Source organism: Dysidea avara, chromosome 12 (genome assembly GCF_963678975.1).
Source record: "Dysidea avara chromosome 12, odDysAvar1.4, whole genome shotgun sequence".
Lineage (NCBI taxonomy): Eukaryota > Metazoa > Porifera > Demospongiae > Dictyoceratida > Dysideidae > Dysidea > Dysidea avara.
This window is the reverse complement of record NC_089283.1, coordinates 14,968,346-14,989,610: the sequence shown is the minus strand read 5'-3', so window position 1 is coordinate 14,989,610 and position 21,265 is coordinate 14,968,346. Positions and strand designations below refer to the sequence as shown.

The 21,265-nt window shown below is 36.6% G+C and overlaps 1 protein-coding gene across 1 annotated transcript in view; it reads left to right on the top strand.

Moving 5' to 3' along the window:
* The first annotated feature begins 281 nt into the window (after positions 1-281).
* Positions 282-21,265, top strand: part of LOC136241711 (uncharacterized) — a 39,665-nt gene continuing 18,681 nt past the window's right edge. Inside the window, exons 1-7 of the mRNA XM_066032983.1 lie at positions 282-463; positions 6,376-6,472; positions 12,664-12,769; positions 13,061-13,208; positions 15,494-15,587; positions 15,651-15,749; positions 20,374-20,555. Of these exons, the coding sequence (XP_065889055.1) occupies positions 342-463; positions 6,376-6,472; positions 12,664-12,769; positions 13,061-13,208; positions 15,494-15,587; positions 15,651-15,749; positions 20,374-20,555 (848 nt within the window). The 5' untranslated portion in view covers positions 282-341. The remainder of the gene's footprint in view (positions 464-6,375; positions 6,473-12,663; positions 12,770-13,060; positions 13,209-15,493; positions 15,588-15,650; positions 15,750-20,373; positions 20,556-21,265) is intronic.

Below are 21,265 nucleotides of genomic sequence, written 5' to 3'. Positions count from 1 at the left end.
TCAACGGTGATTATATAAAGCCTAGTAAATTCTCGTGTTCATGTGCAGTTGTAGCCCGGCTTCGAAGGTGTTTGATCACAAGTTCTGTGGCCTATATTTAGAATATGCAAATCACAAGAAATGCAACAATTATACAATATTTATATATACTCCTGAAGGTCTACTTGCACTGGTAACCACGTAACTATTCAAAAGTGACCGGATATGAGAAGTATACGTGTTAGTACGCGGATTGTGGTAACTATAGCTAGGTATATATTACGTTGTTTTGCAGGTCTTTTATTTATTTATTTACATTTATTTGGTCTTTTGCAGTTGTCCTCGGAGTTGAGCTATATACAATGTCGTCTGACATCAAAGACAACAAATCACTAAAATCCAACGAATTTGATGCTATTGGTAATGATCATGATGGAATAGCAAAATCTCAACGCTTGAGTCAAGAGCAGGATGATGTGAAGAGGTGGGAAATATTAACTCAAAGGTCAAAATGGCGATGCAAGAGTTCAGTGATAGTTTATATAGTCACGTAATAGTTCTTTGTCGGTTAAGCTATTCCGATCCTCCCATGCATCCTCAGACGTGCACCATCATTCTCTCGCTGTATGATTGCTATACCAGGCGTTCATTTTCCGGAGCTACTCTCTGTGGTATTACAATCCTTTTCAATAGCTGACTACAATGCAACTTAATAGAATATTGTTTAGCGTTTGTTCATAGCTATAATAATATTATGAGATTTTCAACCTACCGAATTTTCACGTGTAGCTACGTAGTTATTTTTGCTAATCAAATTAGCTACACCCCTTCAACAAACGTTTGACGAGTTATAGTCTAACACTGAGGATTTTCTGTCCGTTCGAACATTGCTGATGGCGTATTGCGTGCTCGATTTCGTGACTGCATTATTAGCTATCCATGCATGGAGCACGCAGTACGCAATGTTCAAACGGACAGAAAATCCCCAGTAGCTATACTGAAGTGGTAGCCAAAGCTTCGTACTTTGTAATGCATTTTACCGATTTAGATTTTAAGGCACCACTTAGTGATAGTCAAAAGTTGTCGAGTTTTCCGCGAGTTTCTGTGACCTGTGAGGCAAAGCATGCAATGGCGGATCCAGGATGGGGCATTTGGAGCAAATTCTCCCCCCCATCCTTCACCTTGTGGAGGAGACAGCCATACTTCTGATCAAAATAGTTACTAAACTTTATGTCAGGCCAAGAAACTCATGAAAATATGCACATTTTAGCTACTAGCATTTATTCCTGAAACAAAGTCAAATTAGCTGTGAAATTGTCACCCAGTACCTTCGTACGTACTAAGCGTCTCTAAAAATAATTAGCGTGTTGCAGTTTTAAGACATCAATTTTACAGTCTTTTAAACAGCTTTTAAGACTTTGCAACCATCTGAAAAGGCCAAAATGGCAAATATCACTTACACTGCTAGAGGTGATTATTTGCTGCTTCATAATGCAGCACTGAACTAGAGAATCTGCATGGCTTTCCCAGCCACTTACAACTTAGCTTGTTTGTGCCCCTCCCCTTGCCAACTCCTGGATCCGCCCCTGCAAAGTAGATATGCTGAGTTATCTATTTTTGGTGACAAGATTTCAGTTTCTGGTGGTCCAGCAAAACACGAAAAGGTACACTACCATCTAGTCTCGCGTGGCCGGCCAGCAATTATTATATAATTATGACATCATCTAATAAAATATCCTGACCAAAAAATAGTCATTGCAGCCGCAACAAATAGACCATGACAGCAGCATAGGTATATCTCAACAGGCAGTTGTGAAGCCTTGCAAGGTTTGTTTTATCTGCCAACACTGCATGTTTTCTCGGAAGTTCTGCATGGCCTACAGCAATTCCAGTACATACTGTACAATTATAATTAGTTTTAAAATTACGAACGACAAAGTGGATATAGTACCGGCACCGGACCTGTAACGAAAATTTTGGTCCGGGGCAAAAATCGGTCCGGCCGGACCATTTTCAGTCGACCAAATTTAGTCCGCCCGGACCATCTTTAGCATCCGAAATTGGTCCGACCTGACCAAAATTGGTCCGGCCCAAACCTAGTTGGCCACATGCACTCCTGACCACTCGGACCAATATTGGTCGACCAAAATGGGTCCGGGTGGACCACTAACGCATGCAGCCAATGATGCATGCATAGCTATAAGTTGTTTGTGACGGAACACTGTAGCCGACTTAGCTATAGCTATTCTTATTTATCAATCTCGAATAATGAGCATTGCAGGCATTATCACTGCATGGATTTGTGCTTAAAAGGTTATCCAACAAGGGCACGGATCATTGCATGCACGCGGGATCAGCTAGCCGCATTGGAGGTGCTTAAGATCGAGATACTCTAATAGAGCAGTCACCTATAACATTCATCACCAGGCATTGATCCAGAAATAAATGAAGGTAGGTGGCTACCCAGCCTAGCCCAGATTTTAAGTTGAGAGTCCTAAATGTCTTAATATTTATATATACATCAGGAAAAGCTGACGCTGTTATTGTTTGGCTTGTACAGTGAAGTGCATGCACAGTAGCATGTGTACTGTGCTCTTATGCACATATAATGTCTGATCATGAGTTAACACTAATGGTTAGAACAATACATCTGTAACACCTGCATGCATGTGTACATACTGCACATTCCTCTCTTGTATGTGATTTGTAGGAGATGATAGCTTAGGTTTGCTCCATTAAATAACTAAATGTGAACTATCATCTTCTACTGATCACATGTTCCTATATATACTGGTATAAACATTTCCTTAAAAGTTATATAATATTCCCTGTATGCTTTTCACTACTTAACCAACTTTTAAAATTTTACTAATTTTCACCTGTGCACATATACCAGTAGGAGATGCAAGCACTGATCCAGAAATAAACCAAGGTGGGTGGTTGGCCCAGATTTTAAGATGAGAGTCTTGAATGTCTTGGTAGTTACATCAGGGAAGAAGGGCTGAAATATTATCATCTAGCTTGTAGCACATAGCTATAGTAGCATGCCCTTGTGAACATAATAAGGCCGGACAAACTTGATTAATTGTTTCTCATCCCCACCCACATCCCTTTTTACCCCACCGCCTCTAATTTCATTATTGCTGTTATCAATCACGTGCACACGCATTTTGATGTTAGGAAGGCTGGTTATCATTTTACAGCACAGCAAATGTCACTTGCACCTCAGAAACGGTGGTAGCTAATAAGTAAGTAATAGTTCTTAAAAGGTTTTATAGTTAACCTTTATAACAGACTTTCCTGATTTGGAGTATTTTCTTTACTAATGAATAATGAAAAATGACCTCCCGCCTGCATGGAAATCTGAATTTTTGTGGATGAGAAACTAGTAATCAAGTTTCCTGGCCTAATGTATTTTGTAATCCCAGTATACAGGCTGATCGTGAGTTAACACCAGTGGTTAAAACAAACTGTAATACAACTGCTATGTAACACCTGTGCACATGCATACTGCACATTCCTCTCTGTCATATGTGATATGTAGGAGATGATAGTTTAGGTTTACTCCATTGAATAACTAAATGTGAACTATCATCTCCTACTAATGACATGCCCCACAGGAAGAAACATCACCTTATAAAGGTTATAGCTATAATATTCTCAGTATGTTTTTTACTAAGCCAACTTAAAATTTTGAGGCATGCAGTCGCATTATTCCACAGCCTTAGGGTGAGTTGTTGCAGACATAAAAGTAAAATCGACTCAATCCTAAAGCAGACCCCATATCTTCCTTCAAGAAGTTCTCTGCCTGGTAATAGTTAATATACCGCCCATGATCATAGATAAATTCATGTATACTGCTACCATCTACTGTAAGGTTATAGCCAGCTAGCATTGGAATCTGATGCAATGTAGGGATTTAGTTCATATTGATATAACAAAAGAGTGTTCATGATCAGTAATATTCATTATTAAATAATGCATGTCTGAGTGGCTGCAAGGCCACGCATGGTGGGTGGCTAGCCACCTCATCCACCCCTCTGGATCAGTCCCTGAAATAATATGTGTATCTGTTTATGACAATGCGTGCATGGGTATTCCCAGATTAATAAAAAACTGACCAAGGGTCAGAATTAACAAATTAAATTCTGAGCTATATAATTATGCAGAAGTTGAAGATAAGACATGTTTTAATGGTAGATTTTATATATTGTCTACCATCCTCAAGTATAAGTAATCCAGCATAGGCTGGTGATTTCCATCATGTTGCTATAGTTGTTTGTCATACTCAACACAAACAGGCTGGATGAAAGATTCAACCAAACACTGCAGAGCTGATGATGCTTGTGAAGTTTATTGAACATTTTTAAAAAAAATTTAATACAAGAAAAGGTTTTTACATTCAAACATGGTTGAACATATAAAAACGTACTTGGGAAGAATATTTTGTTACCTGTGTTTTGTATGCAACATTGACCACCATGCATGAATCCAGCATTGACCACGCATTTGAGTTGATGTATGCCGGAAGAAAACCTCTACTTCCCAGCTAGCTATTGACATGGAGAAGAAGAATACAGGACTTTTATCATACCACACTGCTTTAAATTAAATTTGCGACTGTGTTCATCGCTGCATATATATAGATCATGGAATTTAGTTTCTAGCTACTACATGCATTTTCCGTAAATCACAGAACTCGGGAAATTAAACTACGCTACTCATTTATATAGTTTCCAGGCTAAGTCGGCTGCAGTGATCCATCACAATATACTTAGCACGGACCGACCTGTCCATACAATGCCGGGTACACCCGCGGACCAACCAAAATTGGTCCAAGTGGTGAGGGGGTGCATGTGGCCAACAAAGTTTGGGCCGGACCAATTTTAGTCAGGCCGGACCAATTGTGGATGCCAAAAATGGTCCGGCCGGACTAAACTTGGTCAACCAAATTTGGTCCGGCCGGACCAGTTTTGGTATCCAAAATCAGTCCGGCCGGACCGATTTTACCCGGACCGATATTTCCGTGACAGACCGCCGCACCGGTTACGAACGTGAATGGCTATTTTACCGGCACAAGTGCATCATTTGCTGGACTATCAAACAAACCAGTTGTCTCTAGGCGAGCTAGGGTTGGTACGCGTCCAATATGCCTCGAGCATTCGACTTTAGGGCACGCGTCTAATAGGTTTCCCAGAGCGTTCAACTTTAGGGGATACGTCTAGTAGGTTGCCCCGAGCATTCAACTTAGGGGACGCGAAAATTAGTTCCTTAGCGTTAGGGTAGGCTAGGGTTCAGCTTTGGTTTCTTCTTCACTGTTGTTATATATAGAAGTCACTTCAGTCGGATGTTTATAAGGTAGAAACTAAAAGAAGTGAGTAGCTGTAGCACCGGTGGTATAATGGTTACGAGCATTGCTTATGAGTACGGATGCCCGGGTTTGAGTCCCTGCTGAGACAATTTTTTTTTCGCTTTCTTGGGTTTTTTGTCTAAGTTTTTTTTTAATGCACGTGACTGCCGGCACTGTATAACTTGCCTTAAAATTACGAACACTGAGTTAATGTTACTAGATAATGTGATGGAATTCCTGTTAAAAGACATTCCAGTCCTGAGTGATCGTGAGGCAGCTGTGGAATCAGAATACACAAAATGCCGCTGGAAAACATATTAAGTTTCACATAGCTTTAAAACATGGACAGGAGTCGTACAAGTAATACCAGATGTTTATTTTCTTCTTAGTCTACAAACAATGGCTAAGAAATGACTTTCAAATTTAATTAGTTCACCTGTATTTATGCCACGGCATTATAGTTTAAGTTACTGTAGCTAATTATATGTCATAATAATTGAATGGCTTGATCTGCTACTGATGTTATTGTTGCTATAAAAGTGAGTTTTCTTTTGCACACTGGAAATTTGAAAATATGCATAGTAATTTTACAGTTATAGCAGTATAGTTACAATGGAATATTTTACAGGACAATAGTACTATTGCAGGACAGACTTAAGTGACAGGGTTTTATACTTATTTGATTATGAACAAGTGACGTGTATTATAAGTGTGCATGGTTAAGCAAACTACATTCCTACACACCTTACTGTATTATACTGTATAACATATTATCTCATTATACTTTTGTACAGCATACACTGAGTGTTTTTTTAAATTGGTCAGTTTGTTGCTAGAGCTAATATTTAACAAACAGCCAATTGAAAGGTTCAAAGCAACTATGCCACTGTAGTTACAGTTTGACTGAAGGCTTCACTTGTCAATGAAGCAAGCCATTATAGTCATTGTACAATAACTTCTAATCCCCACAGTATAGGCTGAGTCAATTTTTGCATTTTTGTTGTTCTCCGCATGCTGTATTTATGTATTCAATTTAATCACAACAGAACTATTAAGGGTTTACAAGAAGATGACCTCAATGATGAATTCTTCAGTAAGGTGATTGGTACTAGGGGAACACTAGTGGATTGGAAACCAATGGAGGTAAGGATTATGAAAGTGTTATGGTACCTGTATGCAGACAAATGAACAGTTTAATTTTAACTGTTTGCTATAACTAACCTGAAAAGTAATAAAGCATGTAGCATTACATGTAGCATTTTTTGCCACATATAATTATACACCAAAAATAATTGTTGGCAGTAGCAATGTGCAACTATGAAATTTGCCACAAACTAACTATTGAAATAATGCCTCCGATATAATTTTATATATTATACCGTGTTTACTTGGTTAAACGCCACACCTTCAATAGTAGCCACGCTTGAGTAGTGCCATAATCAATTTTGAAAAAAGGGCTTCAACATCATTTTCAAGTCAAATTCAAATAGTTGCTGTATCGATTTTATGAACAAAAATAATAAATGCCATGGTGATTTAACCAAGTAGATAAAGGTATACTACTTTGACACCTGGAATCCACAGGGTTATATTATTGCCCTGACCACAGGGTGATATCATGATATTGTTCTAACCACAAAATAATGTCTTTGGTGCTAAAGCAGTGCAAAGCATTGGTACCCTTTGATTCTAATTATTGCACTGTTTAAAGTTTGACATTGTGGGTTTGAGTTTATGATAGATTTTAAAACAATGATTAGAACGGATGGCCTAAGTGTTGTCTCACTGAAAACAAGGGATTGAGATCAAATATACTATGTTGTTAGATATTAAGTATTGTGTTATTAGGCAATTAAGCATTGTGTTTTCATGATCGGAGAATCATAGTAAGTTATACATGACACATTTCAACCATGTGACAAGATGGCTCGGACATTTTCCAAGTCAGTAACTTATATTCTTATGTCACGTACTAACCAAATAGTTTGGGTCTGTAATGAGGCTAGATGGCTGAGAAATGATGACCATTAAAACCAGTAAAACCACAATTGCATGTTTCGAAAAGCACTGTATAGCTACAATATAGCTATAAATATTTTGTGAGTGCCATAGCCCAGGTGCATATCCAGGCCAGATGGTTTCCAGATTTGGTAGAGTTATAGGTGTGGGGGTCTGGGGCACAGCTCCCAACTGCTGACTAAGTATCATACATCAAAATGCTTCTAGATTCATGTTTTCATGGATGATAAACTTACCTTTTCAATATATATATATATATATTCTTTGTTCCTTAACTTCCTAAATATTTATCAACTACATGTACTGGTCAGGTAAAGTAATAATCCAAACGGCTACATAATCAATTTCTCTAATAAAATAAAACATAAACTTTGTAGATTCAAAAGTTTTATTCTAGAGTAGTTTGACTGACCTGACTGCTCTATTAGATAGAAAATGGTTTTTCAATACATTAACTTGTTCTTGCTGTGAGGAATTGATGTATAAGGTTCCTATTACACTGTAGCTATAACCTGTTCCCTGTATATACAGTTGTGCTGTTAAACTAAGATAATCCGGTGTTTCTGCTTTAAGCCTACTAGTTAAAAATTTAGAGAGGGTTTCCAGAACCAGAGGGTTTCCAGAACCTCAGGAAACCCCCTAAATACACCCCTGTAGCCTACACTTTTAACCCATGATCAATATTTAGATACCTGCATATAAAGCTAATGGGGTGAATGCTGCAGGTTTGTTTTTTCACCTATTAGAGTGATCACAGCACACCTGAGTGGTATGGCTACAGGTGTACATTGCTTACACCATCGCTACTCAGAATTCATTTTGATATAATTACATGCACAAATCCCTCATGGCCATTGTATAACTATTACATATATTATATTACGTTTCTTTCTCTATTCAGTTTTACCACACATGGCCTGGGGGAAGCTCTTAGGGATACATGTGACCATAGCTTCAATTATAATTCCTCACTCCATAGCTCCAGCTAGGATTATAATGTCACTAGATTCAGCTCTAAGACACCACTTGCCTCAACTACTACGCTAAGCTACTGGATTTACTGAGTTCAAATGGAAGTTCTACCATCTGCCATGAAAATTTGCCAGCAGTAATAGCTAGCTAGTTTGCCATTTAATACCAAGTAGAATAAAATATGGAGTAGAGAATGTGGTAGGTAGGAGTGCCATTAGGGTCAGTTCTTTTTTCTTAAATTCTTAAGTAAAGGAAAATGCAAAACCAGCTTCTGCACTAATGCAGTTCATTTATATACAAAATTTGAAAGTTGTATTGAAAAGCTGGATAGTTATTTCCATTTTTAGCTGTGAGGCTCATAATTTTGTGCAGTTCATGGCATGATGAGATGCCAACAAGCAAAATTTTGAAACTAGGATTCATAGTAAATGATCTTCCTTATAAATAAAATCATTATTTTACACAAGACAGGAACTTATGTCAACCACAATAATAATTGTGGCTATGCCAAACATTTACAAGGAAGAACTTAAAACACTAATTCACTTTACTGGAACTCATACACACTAGCCCTGTAATCCACATGCTGATTTTACCACTGCATGTAATCACAAAGTGACAAAACCAGAATATCAGCATGCAAGTATAGTTTATCATTTGGGGTCATTCCTATCAGTAATACTAGCATAGCCTCTAGCAGCTGTACAAATGTCATTTGGATATCAAGACAATAGTGGACTGGTAACTTACGAAATTATGAAGTTCCAGGCTCATTTCCCATGCAGTGAAAACTGCTACTTTTTTGCTTGAACAGCCAAGAGAACTTTAGTTTGCTTCCATTAATATTCCATAGCTGCAATTAGCATTCAGATCGATTCCTAGCTTTGCACCAGCTAGGATTATGATGTCACTGAATTTACATTATTTGCCTCGTAAATATCTACCACCATGCTGAACTTCTGGCTTTACAGAGTTCAAACTGTAGTTCAACCAATGTTGCATGAAGATCTGCTGATAGTGATAACTAGCTAATTTGCCATTTAATAATACCAAGCGGAGTAAAGAATATGGTGGATGGGGGTGCCACTAGGGCTGCCTTTAAAATTTTATAAACGAAGAAAATTCAAAAAAAAATTGGCTTCTATATACTAATGCACCAATACTTGCCTACCCAAAATTTAGAAGTCGGCTTGAAAATCCCACTAGTTATTTTCATTGTTAACTGTGAAGCTTGTAATGACTGCACAAATTGATATCATTATCTGGAATTTTGTGTAGTTGGTGGCATGATGACATTGCATCATTCTTGATTTTGTAATTGAAATTCATGGTAAATGATCTTCCTTTTATGTAACAACATTTACACAAGACAGGAACTTATGGTCAACCACAATAATAATTGTGGCTATGCCTAACATTTACAAGGAAGAACTTAAAACACTAATTCACTTTACTGGAACTCATACACTATATAGCACATATAATTCACATGCTGCTGCATGTAATCACAAAGCAACAATCTGCATGCAAATACATATATACAGTACATCTTATCATTTGGGTCCCCCCTGTCAGTAAGACTCAGTATCACAGCAATGCAAAGCCTCTAGCACAGCTGTGCGAAACAGTGGAAACACCACACAGTGCATCAGTACTGGAGTCGGTAACTAGCAAATCTTCCACTATGGAAATTGGCTGTCTTGGGTACTATCTTAGTGAGAACATCCATTTTATGAAGCAGGTTATGAACCATTTCACATTCTAAAAAAAGTATTTGATAAAGCAACAACTACTGTCATCTTAGAGCTGGAATACTTTTTGCTGACAATAATTTAGCTTGCATAGACTAAATAACTATTGCAATTGTATTTTTGCTATGCCTACATTGTCGCATGTGACTGATGACTTGTTATTTTCATCCTACCATCAATGTAGATGGTTTCAAGAAAGTACACAGATATATTATGGCAGGCTCTGCTGTGAGTGTAATTTGCATATTGGGACAGTAGTAGAGTAGTAGACCATCAGTGGCTTAAGAAATCACGAGGTTCAGACTCTGATAACTGCTACTGTATTTTGCTTGAGCAGCCGAAGGAGCTTTTAAATTAGTTTACTCCCATTAATGCTCTATAGCCATGCACCTAGCATTCAGAACAAACTATAACTTTGTGCCTACTAGGATTATGATGCTGCTGGGTTTGTTCTAAGACACTACAATACCTGATTTGCATAACAAATATATCTACCACTGTGCTAAGCTACTGGCTTTACTGAGTCGGTAGTTCAACCAATGTTGCAGAAGATTTGCTGGCAGTGATAGCTAGCTAATGTAATAATACCAAGTGGAGAAATATGGAGTATAGAATGTGGTGGGTGGGAATGCCCGGTTCTTTGTTCTTGTAAAATTCATAAGCATTGGAAAATGCAAAAAAAAAATCAGCTTCCATACTAATACAGCTTATCAATGCTTGCCCATCCAAAATTTAGAAGTCTTCTTGATAAACCCACAGTCTTGTTATTTCCATTGTTGGCTGTCAGGCTCACAATAATAGCACAAAGCAATTCAGACACTGTATTATTCTGTTAAAAAATACTCTTGTAATTGAAATTCATGGTAAAATGATCTTCCTTATAAGTAACATCATTTACACAAGACAGGAACTTATGGTCAACCACAATAATAGTTGTGGCTATGCCACACATTTACAAGGAAGAACTTAAAACACTAATTCACTTTACTGGAACTCGTACATATACTAGCCCTTTAAATTCACATGCTGATTGTACCACTGCATGTTATCACAAAACAACAAAACCACAATATCAGTATACAAGTATAGTTTGTAATTTGGGTCTCCCCTGTCAGTAAGACTCAGAATCTAAGCAATGTAAATATGTAGCTATATAAAGCCCCTGTGCAAAACAGTGGAAACCAGCATGGGGGTAACTCAAAGGTGAATCCAGGGGCCTTTGGGGTCTCACAACCCCCCTCAGGTTAAACCTCAAACAGGAATTCTAAGGGAAACTGCAAGGAGGAAAGCAACAGGATACAAAATATCAATAAAGCAGTCACAAACTATTCTAATAAAGCGATCAGACTACATCACATGATGATAGCTAATATGATATGAATTACAGTAGCATTCATAAAGAACTGTTTCACACTCTAAAAAGAGTACTTGATAAAGCTATAAGATCTTAGAGATTACTTTTGCTTGTAGCTTACTATACCTACATTGTTGCATGTGGCCAGTGACATGTTCTGCTGTGAGTGTCATTTGTATATTGAGACAGTAGTAGTAGACCACCATTAGTAATTTAGTGACTTAAAAAATCACGAAGTTCCAGGTTTAAAGCCCAAGTGATAACTGCTACATACTGTTTTTTCTTGAGGAGGGAACTCCCATTAATGCAGTTGTAAAACAAATACTACAAATACAATTTCCAGGCATGTGCTCACAGCCGGCTTCCAGCCATCTGTGGGCACACTCCTGTTTCAAAAATCAATAATTAGGTTTGCTAATTGTTGTTACACATTGGACTAACTCTCACTTGAATACAGCTGCAGTGGAAGTAAATACTTATTGCCTTCTTGGGATGGAAATCAGTTAAAATATCTGTAAACCACATCACTTGCTCTCTCAACAACCGTAATTCTTGGCGTAAAACATCTTTAAGATCCATAACATATAACTGGCCCCAAGCTACTGACAGATTTTGGAGATTGAAATCCTTCAAAATATTTAACAAACTTGTGTTAATATTTAACAAACTTGTGTTAATATTTAACAGACTTGTGTTAATATAAACTATACTTAGTTCCCTAACTACATGTCAGGTGTTGTAGTGATTTAAATATCCAAATTCTCCGATTGTTAAAAAAAAAATTAGCTACTAAATGTTTCAAACTATGCTCATACATTTATTACTATTCTTTTATGTATGAATATTCTATTCGAGTAGTTATAACTGCTCTATTAGATACATCTGGTACAGAGTATGATCTTAGCTGATTTTTGTGTTCCCTTATTCTTCCTTTGAGTCTGTTTTAATAATAATGGAGAATTTGGATATGTAAATCACTACAATACCTGACCATAATTGACCCTTAATTAGGACTAGTTTAGTTTATTATCCATAGAACATAAATCAGAATCTATTAAATTTTGAAGCGTTTAGATCTCCACAATCTGTTAGCGGCTTGGGACTGTACCCCCGCACCTACAGTATAACTCACTATATAATAGCAAATGTGGAAACCACCTGGAGAAAATCCGGGATCCACCCCTAAACTACTGCCATTTGTAATTGATGTGTTCATAACATAAAAACATATGATTTAGATTGAATGTGGTGAAAACAACTTCACTAAGGGGAAAAAGCAAACAATGCATTCCACAAAGAAGATTGGTCTTTTTGGGTACATGATTCGTTACACTTCACACTCAGGTAAATAATTTATGTTGTACAATGGATCCTCTCTTATCCAAACCTTGAACACCAAAAGTGAATGTTCTATTAGAGTATTTTGTCATTAGTGTGCATGAGTAAATGACTGTTCTATTAGAGTAATTGAATGAAGCTCTGTATATATAAATCAATAGGCTTCAGTTATCCAAACAATTTTACTGATTAAAACACTTTTGACTAATTGTAGAAACAAAGGTATTTGGATAACAGAGGATTGACTGTAATAATACAGTAATTAATGCACAGGGAATTATTTTGTTGTTATAACAGGTAGTGTAGTGGAGTGGCCAGTTGTGATGAAATCTAAACCACTTGATAGTGATATACCTGTTCTTTTGAAAAACAATCAGAAGCCAGGACAGAGAGGTGGAGCAGAAATAGCTGAGTTACAAGCAATTTTAACTGTTTCAAATGTCAAGTTAGTAAGATGCATTACTCATTTGACATGAAATATGTACATATAGTAAGAAGGTACTCTTTTGGTACATTGTACAATATGTACGTAAGTATGCACATAGATTAAGACGACATTTAAGGTATTTGAATTTGTCACAGCTTGCCAGTAACTAGCTAAAGATGTACCTACCAGTTCTTCCAAAATTTCACCCTTACATCTAAATGCATTTTATGCTTAGACAGAATTTTTATAGCAAATGCAAGCACCAAATTTTACATCAATCAATGGATCACGATGGCACATGTCTATGAAAGTACAATATTGGTATTTATGTTGAGAGTAGTTGTGATCTAACTGCTCTATTAGAGTATATCTCAATCTTTGCACCACTGGTGGCTACAGTGCTATGTTCTTTGATGTTTAATATCTTGGTTGAAAGCTAATAAAGACTGTAAGCCACACACTTAAATGAAACATTGAACCTAAAAATAAACAATAGGTTTAGCTATAGCCACTTATAATGTGCAAAAAATTTATAAGTATAAATAATATTTTGTATATTTTTGCACACAAAAGTTAGTCAATGCAGAGTTATAAAGGTAGCTGGGATCAGTGTTGTAAAGGTTTAGCTGGGATGATCAGAGTTGTAAAGGTGTGATGGACTAGCTGGGATCAGAGTAGTGAATTTTGTCAGGAGAGAAAAGATTAGTGAAGGTTCCCACTGCTCCCAACAAAAGTCTTGTGTGATGTAGTACACCAGTGATGGGTGACTTAGACTGTTGTGGTAATGGTCCTGATAAAAGGTAGCTCAACTTTTGTCTTGTAGTGACCCAGTACAGGAGTGTTTCCAGACTTGGTAGTGAGTTATTAATACTGGGGGAGCAGCCCCCAGCCACTGTACATTAAAGTGCTTCAAAATTTACTAATAATTATAGTTTATGCTGTATGAATAATACAAACCATTTAATTATGGTTTAGTTTACTGGTTCTCTTTAAGCCCATGGTTATGGGGCTGGTCTGGAGTACTGAGTAATTAAAAATTCAAAAATCAACATTTTTATTTAGGTTTCAAGCTAGTTTTACATTATGCCCATTTAAATTACAATTTGTTATGAATGTTCTATTAGGGTAGTTTTGACTGCTCTATTAGAATACATCTGACTGCTCTATTAGAGTATCTCAATCTTCATTAATATTTTTCCTTGTAGTTAAATTGTAATCTTTTTTGAGTATAGGTTTCCTAATACACTGTAGTTATACTGCTCTGCTCTATTCCCATTTTTCTGTATATTTGCACAACCAATCTATGATGGTTTGGTGTTCCTACTGCAAGCCTACAAGTTCAAATTTTCAATGGAGGCTTCTGGAACCCCTGGAAATCCCCCTACATATGCCCCTGCAGTATTGCCTGTAGCTACCTACTGTTGCCTGAAGTTACCCCCTGCTAGTTGCTAATGTGTAACTGTAACAAATTCTGGAGAAAGAAACAGCTGGAAGAAGACAAGACAACTGAGTTACTGACAATTTTAATTAGACATCTTTCAAGAGTGCTATATAACTTTAAAATGTATTACTAGTTACTTTAATAGGTTTTGTCAACAAACTGATTCAGATATATAGCTAACAATGAATTAACTCTTCTCCATGCCACAACCCGAGGCCATCATTACCATTACATGAGACCCTTATCAAGAATAGACTGTCATTTACACTCATTCTTCCCATCAGCAATAAAGTTATGGAACAGCCTACCCCCTGATGCAGCAGGAACGACACTAGAGAGATTTAAACAGTTGAATAATTTATTTAACTAGTTTGTAACTGATCATCCTATCTATTGTGTAATTTTCCTGTACCTTATGGACGCTCTGCACAGTACTATGAATACAGTACAGTACACGAAATAGTGCATTACTTTTAGGGACATAATAATCTAGACTCTCTGGTTTAGTAGGACACAATCTTGAACAAAAAAGGGGGCAACAGCCTGCTCACAATGACAGCCCTCCATCAAATATTTATATCTCTGATAAAGTAGATAAAAATCTTTTTTTTATAACTGCATAGTTTGGTATACTGCATCTCTGAATAGTGTGACAACTTATTAGACTGATTGACTACTCTATTAGAGTATCTCGATTTCAAATACAGATACCTCTGATAGAGCGCCAAACTTCTTTGGTAGGGCACAGGCCCACCTCTAGATATGCCACTGATTACTTTGGCTGTTAGTAATAAGTATAATAAGTAATAAATTACTTACATACAGTAACAACCCCAAAACTGTGTATATGTACACACTATAGGTTAAGCCACACAAGAGAAGTGGCCATTGTTCAAATGGAGGAGTTGCAACAATTTCTACCACAATCCTACCACAGCATATCCTCCATCAGTGAGGTGAGCTATTACAGCCATATACATATAATAATAATTATGTTACTTCATAAATGTAATGCAAAGGAAATGTTCGCATTCGTAATGGAATATCTTTCAAATGAACACTTCACTCATCTTAACACTGCTGATGATATCTCAGGATGGACTACTGCTGATATTAAGGTATTATCACTTGCTAAACAGTACAGTACAGTGTATTCATACATGTACAAAATTACAGTAGTCAAGTTATACCAGTCAGGTAAATTGTAACTGTACATGTATCTTAATACAACAGTCACATTAACCTGGTATAAAGTATAAAGATACATGGTAGTGTGTTGTGCAGCCAAGAAAGCTGTCACACCACAATTGTACATGTCCAGTGTACTTTTGACAGGAAAGAACATGAAACATCATTTGTGACCGAATTTGGAAAATCAACCATATGGGTGCATTTGACACTTTAAATATTTAATGACCAAATTAATAACAAGCTTTATAATGCAAATCTACTTGTTAATGATTTTAAGCCTTTCTCAATACCCTAAATTATTAGAAATATTTTTATAACTGTGCTCTGCTCATAATTAACAGTAACCCACTAAACATGAAAATTCTAATTATTTCACGCGTGCCCATATGTGGGTAATTTTCCAAAATTCAGTCACATTTTCTCATGCACAAACATATAATTTGTGCTTCCTTCTCCAGATAGACACACTCCAAAATTACATCACTGTCATAGCAACAGCCTTCCGCCATTTTGAATGGGGCCACTAACAATAATCACAATTGCACTACGTTGAAACATGATGATGAAAACAGCTTGAAAAAGTGGTATTATTGAACAGCAGGCTATGTCTTCAAGATTGCAAATTAGTGTTTCTGGTTAGACGCAGGTAGTTATCAGAGTTGAACAGGTGCGAAATGTTAACAACAATAATTGCCTTGTTTGCCAGTACAAGGATAGTGTTTTTATCTGGTAGTCATTACTGCTGTATTAATGAAAGTGACAGCAATAACAGCTGACCATCCATACCCCTCCTTGTACTGGCAAACAAAGCAATTACTGTTTTCAACACTTCGCACCTGTTCAACCCTGGTAACCACCTTCGTCTAACCAGAAACACTAATTTGCAACCGTGAAGGCTTCTATAGCCTGTTGTTCAATAATACCACTTTTTTTCAAGCTGTTTTCATCATCGTATTTCAACATAGCACAATCATGATTATGTTAGTGGCCCCATTCAAAATGGCAGAAGGTTGTTGCTATGACAGTGGTGTAATTTTGGAATGTGTATATTGGAAATTGTTGCAGTAAAGTTGCCAACTAGTTTCTTAAAATTATTGTCAGAAACTCTCTGTGTTCATACCTATGTGTGTTTATCCACACTCATGTGTGCTAAGAAATTAGCACTAAAATATCCTGTATGTAGAAATGAGAAATTATTGCTTGTAGCAATCAAATATTGTGCAACTTAGTCAGTAGCGTCACATATGTAGTGTATGTATCTCTACCCAAACAGCTAAGCTGTGAAAAACGGTCTGTCATTTTAAAAGCCTGCATTCAAATAATCAAAGATGATGTACAAGATAGTGGTTATAATGATATCAATGTTAATAAGGGAATCGTGAACGGTTAAAGTTGTCCAGTGATAGAGTCTATAAGCATTATAATATATGTGATCAGTGACGTAGCTAGCCCAGAAGGATTGGTTGGGCACCATTGTATGTGTACAACCTGCAGCAATCAGCATGCAAAGCATGCTGCAGCTAGGGGAGCCTGGGGACATGCCTCTCCAGGAACATTTTTGAAAATTACATGCTGAGATTCAATTTGGTGGCATTTTGCAGCTAAAATTTATCATCTGTAGTAGGACACTAGCTGTACGAATGTTTTGTTTGCATAATAATTATTATTAGTTATGTAGCTGTAGGAGGCTTCATATTGCACCTTGTATCACACAATTTAGCTATAGCTAGCTACGTACGGTGAGTACCTGAGTTGGTAGGGCACTGGAACTGATTGGTTGGGCCTGTGCCCTACCAGTACCCACCTTAGCTACACCACTGTATGCGATATATACACCCTGTAAATAGACCAAAATGATTCAGTCATATTGAAAAGGGTGCAGCCTTATCAATTCTTTTACTTGTCTTTGTCTACTGAACTATTTAAGGCAGCATTTTACTTTATTATTGATGCAACATTGGAAGTGGTAAATTACACAGGTTGAAGATTGACAGGCAAGAGGCTAAACACCAAATGATGGCAACAAATTGTTTTCACTTTTTGCAAACAAAACTTTTATGAATTCTTTGGACCACAAATTCTGTTTATTATCATTAACAGGATTATTACCATGCATGACTGCCACTTTGATTATGTTACACATATCATACACATGTTGAGTAGCAACTACGTACTAAAATACTGTACTTCTCTTCCTCACTGTATAGGCTTGTGTCAAATAATTATATGCCAGCATAATAAAAGCATAATAGGCTGGAGTGCTATGCCAACATAATGCTAGTGATATTTCAAACTATGCAGTTTAATTCCATTGTTACTCCCTAATAGAGCAATCTTTTTGGAAACTATAGTACATTCGCATTCACTTGGACATCCTGTTTAACCACATAGTACTGTGAATATATTTGTGGTAAACCCAAGGAAGCCAGATCATGCTTTTCCAATGGACAGTCAGTACATTATGGTTACATAATAACTGTCTACCCACTGGTTGATCTAATTTACAAAGCCTTTGATTTCTATTCAACTATAGGAAGTCCAAGTGAATGTGAACTTACTATACAATAGAGCACTCAAATGCATAGTACATAGCTCCTTAGATCAATATTCTCTAATAGAACAGTCACTTTGTAGTGAAATACTTAATAGAGCATTCACCAATTAAAATGTTCCAAAATAATCATAAGAAATGTTGCTAACCTAGGAGCATGATGCAAGCATAATGGAAACACTGAAGAGCATAATAGGTGAAACTTTTGGGATATTCCTGAAAGCATTTTGGGTGAAATCTTGGGCATATTTGACTCAGGCCTACTCTAATACTATACCATGTAGCTGGAAAATTTTAGGGACAAAGTTTTTTGTGAATTTTGCAAATAATGACAGTTTTGTGAAAATATAATCGTGGAATAGTTTAGGTTACATATGCCTATTACCCTAATGCATTTCTAGTTTTCTAGAATTTGTGAATTTATAAAATGCAAAAATAGTATTTTATACAGTTTTGCGTAAGTTTCACCCCTCAAATAATTCTGGCTATACGTTATACAGTATATAATGCAGCGATTGTAGCTTCTCTCTGTCAGATAGTAACTCTATCACTGGCCAGTTGTCTTTCATAGCCTTCCTTTCTGTCTTTCTCTGCATAATTGAAATTATCTTTAATTATAATATCAAATGAAAACAATGTAACTAACATCACATAGCTAACTTCCATCTCAGGTAAAGATTCTGGCATCACTAATATTCAACCAGAGCTGACAAACTCCGGAAACAGCACTACCACCGTTTTGAGCTTTTAAATATATTACACAAGAAAGTGCTTTTTGTTATTAGAACTAAAGGCACTTAGTGTTATGATTTTACACTTACAGGTCAGAGTAGTTTTTCTATTAGAATAGTTGATATAATTATATCCTATTGTCTGTTGACTGCTCTATTATGTTTTCAGAAACTACAGCAGTAAAACCTCTAGAACTATGTCTGCCTAGTGCCCACTCTCCCTCTCCGTAAATGCTATGTGTCCAAGTACACAAACATAATTCAATTACTACTATAAGGATTGTATCAAGATCTCACACCAATAGCATATTCAATTTCTACCTAACAGTGAATAATTGTAAGTAGCAAAGCAGACTCTACTGCATTTATTGTGTATAGTATGAGGGTTTATATGGAGAGTTTTGATTTGCACACTCATAAATATCACCAAAAATCCAGCCTCGATTTTTGGCTTGACATTATTCCGTAAATGTCCCAACCCTTCCAAATAGTTTGTATGAATTTTTTTTCTGTTTAACTGAATTTTTCTGCTAACTGACTAACTAACTGATGCCTCCAACCAAGCATAACTTGATTATAGATAAGGCTACAGGCTTGATTTCTTTGTTTAACTTCGTTTCAGCCCGAGATGTGCCTTTTCACCAACCACAGCCAGAACAATGCATGCATCATAGACGTACCTTTGTCCTCCTTTCTGTCAGCCATAATTTGCACTAGGTTGATTGCACAGGTGCTTCTCATGCCGTTGTACTTGTATACTGTTCTTTGTTTTCAATGCCGTATAACAGGTGGAACATGGCTGAAAATAAAGTGGAATGGCAACTCAGTAATTAATAGTTGGGTGCTCAGTTGTGCAAATAATTTTTATAATGTGTCTGGCACTATTCTTTCCTTTGATGCAATATGCAACGGTTCACCAGTAATGAAATATGTTATTAAACAGATAAATGTAAGGAAAAAATTGAATGGAAATAAAAAATGAAACAAGGGAGATCATCTACAACTGGTATACGTAGCTACAGGTGTCCTTGTTTCATTGTTATGATCCTTACTCATATGTAATGTTTTTGATCCCCATATAATCACATGTAAAATTTCCAATTTTCCCTTACACTTTTAGAAGTAATATCTTGTGCCATATAGGCTGTGCCATCTAATAATTATAATGCAAATATCCAGAAAGAACATTGTTTGACCACATCACCAAGAATTACTAACAGGCATAAACAGATGTACAGTTGGACTATCATGTTTGGTTTTCTTTGACAGGTTGTGCTTCGTGACATGGCCAAAATTCATGCCTTATTTATGGACAAGGTGGAGTGGTTAAATCAACAATCATGGATGGATCACACCCATTCTCGTGATGTGGCCATCACGTTTTGTCCATTGTGGAAGGGTAGTCTTGCTAAGGTTGCAAGCAAATTTCCTGAATTCTGGACAAGTAAAGTGTAAGTAACAGTTGGTTTCTAGAATATTAATAAATTATGTAGGGGCTATACTTACATGAAACCCTTTAAGCACCAGACAAGTAGAATTCTAGAAAAATGGGAAGGAAAAGTGGGAATGGGAACAACTGATGAAAAATGCCTGATAAAAGTCATCATGTTACCATACAGGTTGAATTTTACAGCACAATGTTTTTGCAGCAGCATTGTTGTTCCCTCGTCTAAAGTAATTGTATTTGTTGAACTTGACAATAAATAATTTTAAATTAATTGCAAGGATTTCTAAATAATTTTTACAATTGGCTAATAAATAGCTGCATGAATTTAACTATTCTTTTTGTTTGTTTTCTTCTGTGCAATCACAAACAGAAACTTTGACCACAAATTTTATTATTTTTATTTGTAGGTGTATCATACAGTACGATAGTACTGTATAGTAGGGACCACAAAGGAGTAGGCGTGGCCCACAAAATAATATCACCCAAAAACCAACCTCAATTTTCCAAGATGACGATGAAGCAGTATTGGTGAGGTAAAACTAAGCCCAAAAAAGCTTTCAGATCGACCCGAAACGCTTTCAGCAAGTTGCTACGGAATTTTTTTTTTTAATTATTCAACGGAATTTTCTACTAACTGACTGAGTAACTGACTGATGCCTTCAGACAAGCGTAACTTGATAATGGCTAAGGCTACGGGCTTGATTTTTTCACTGT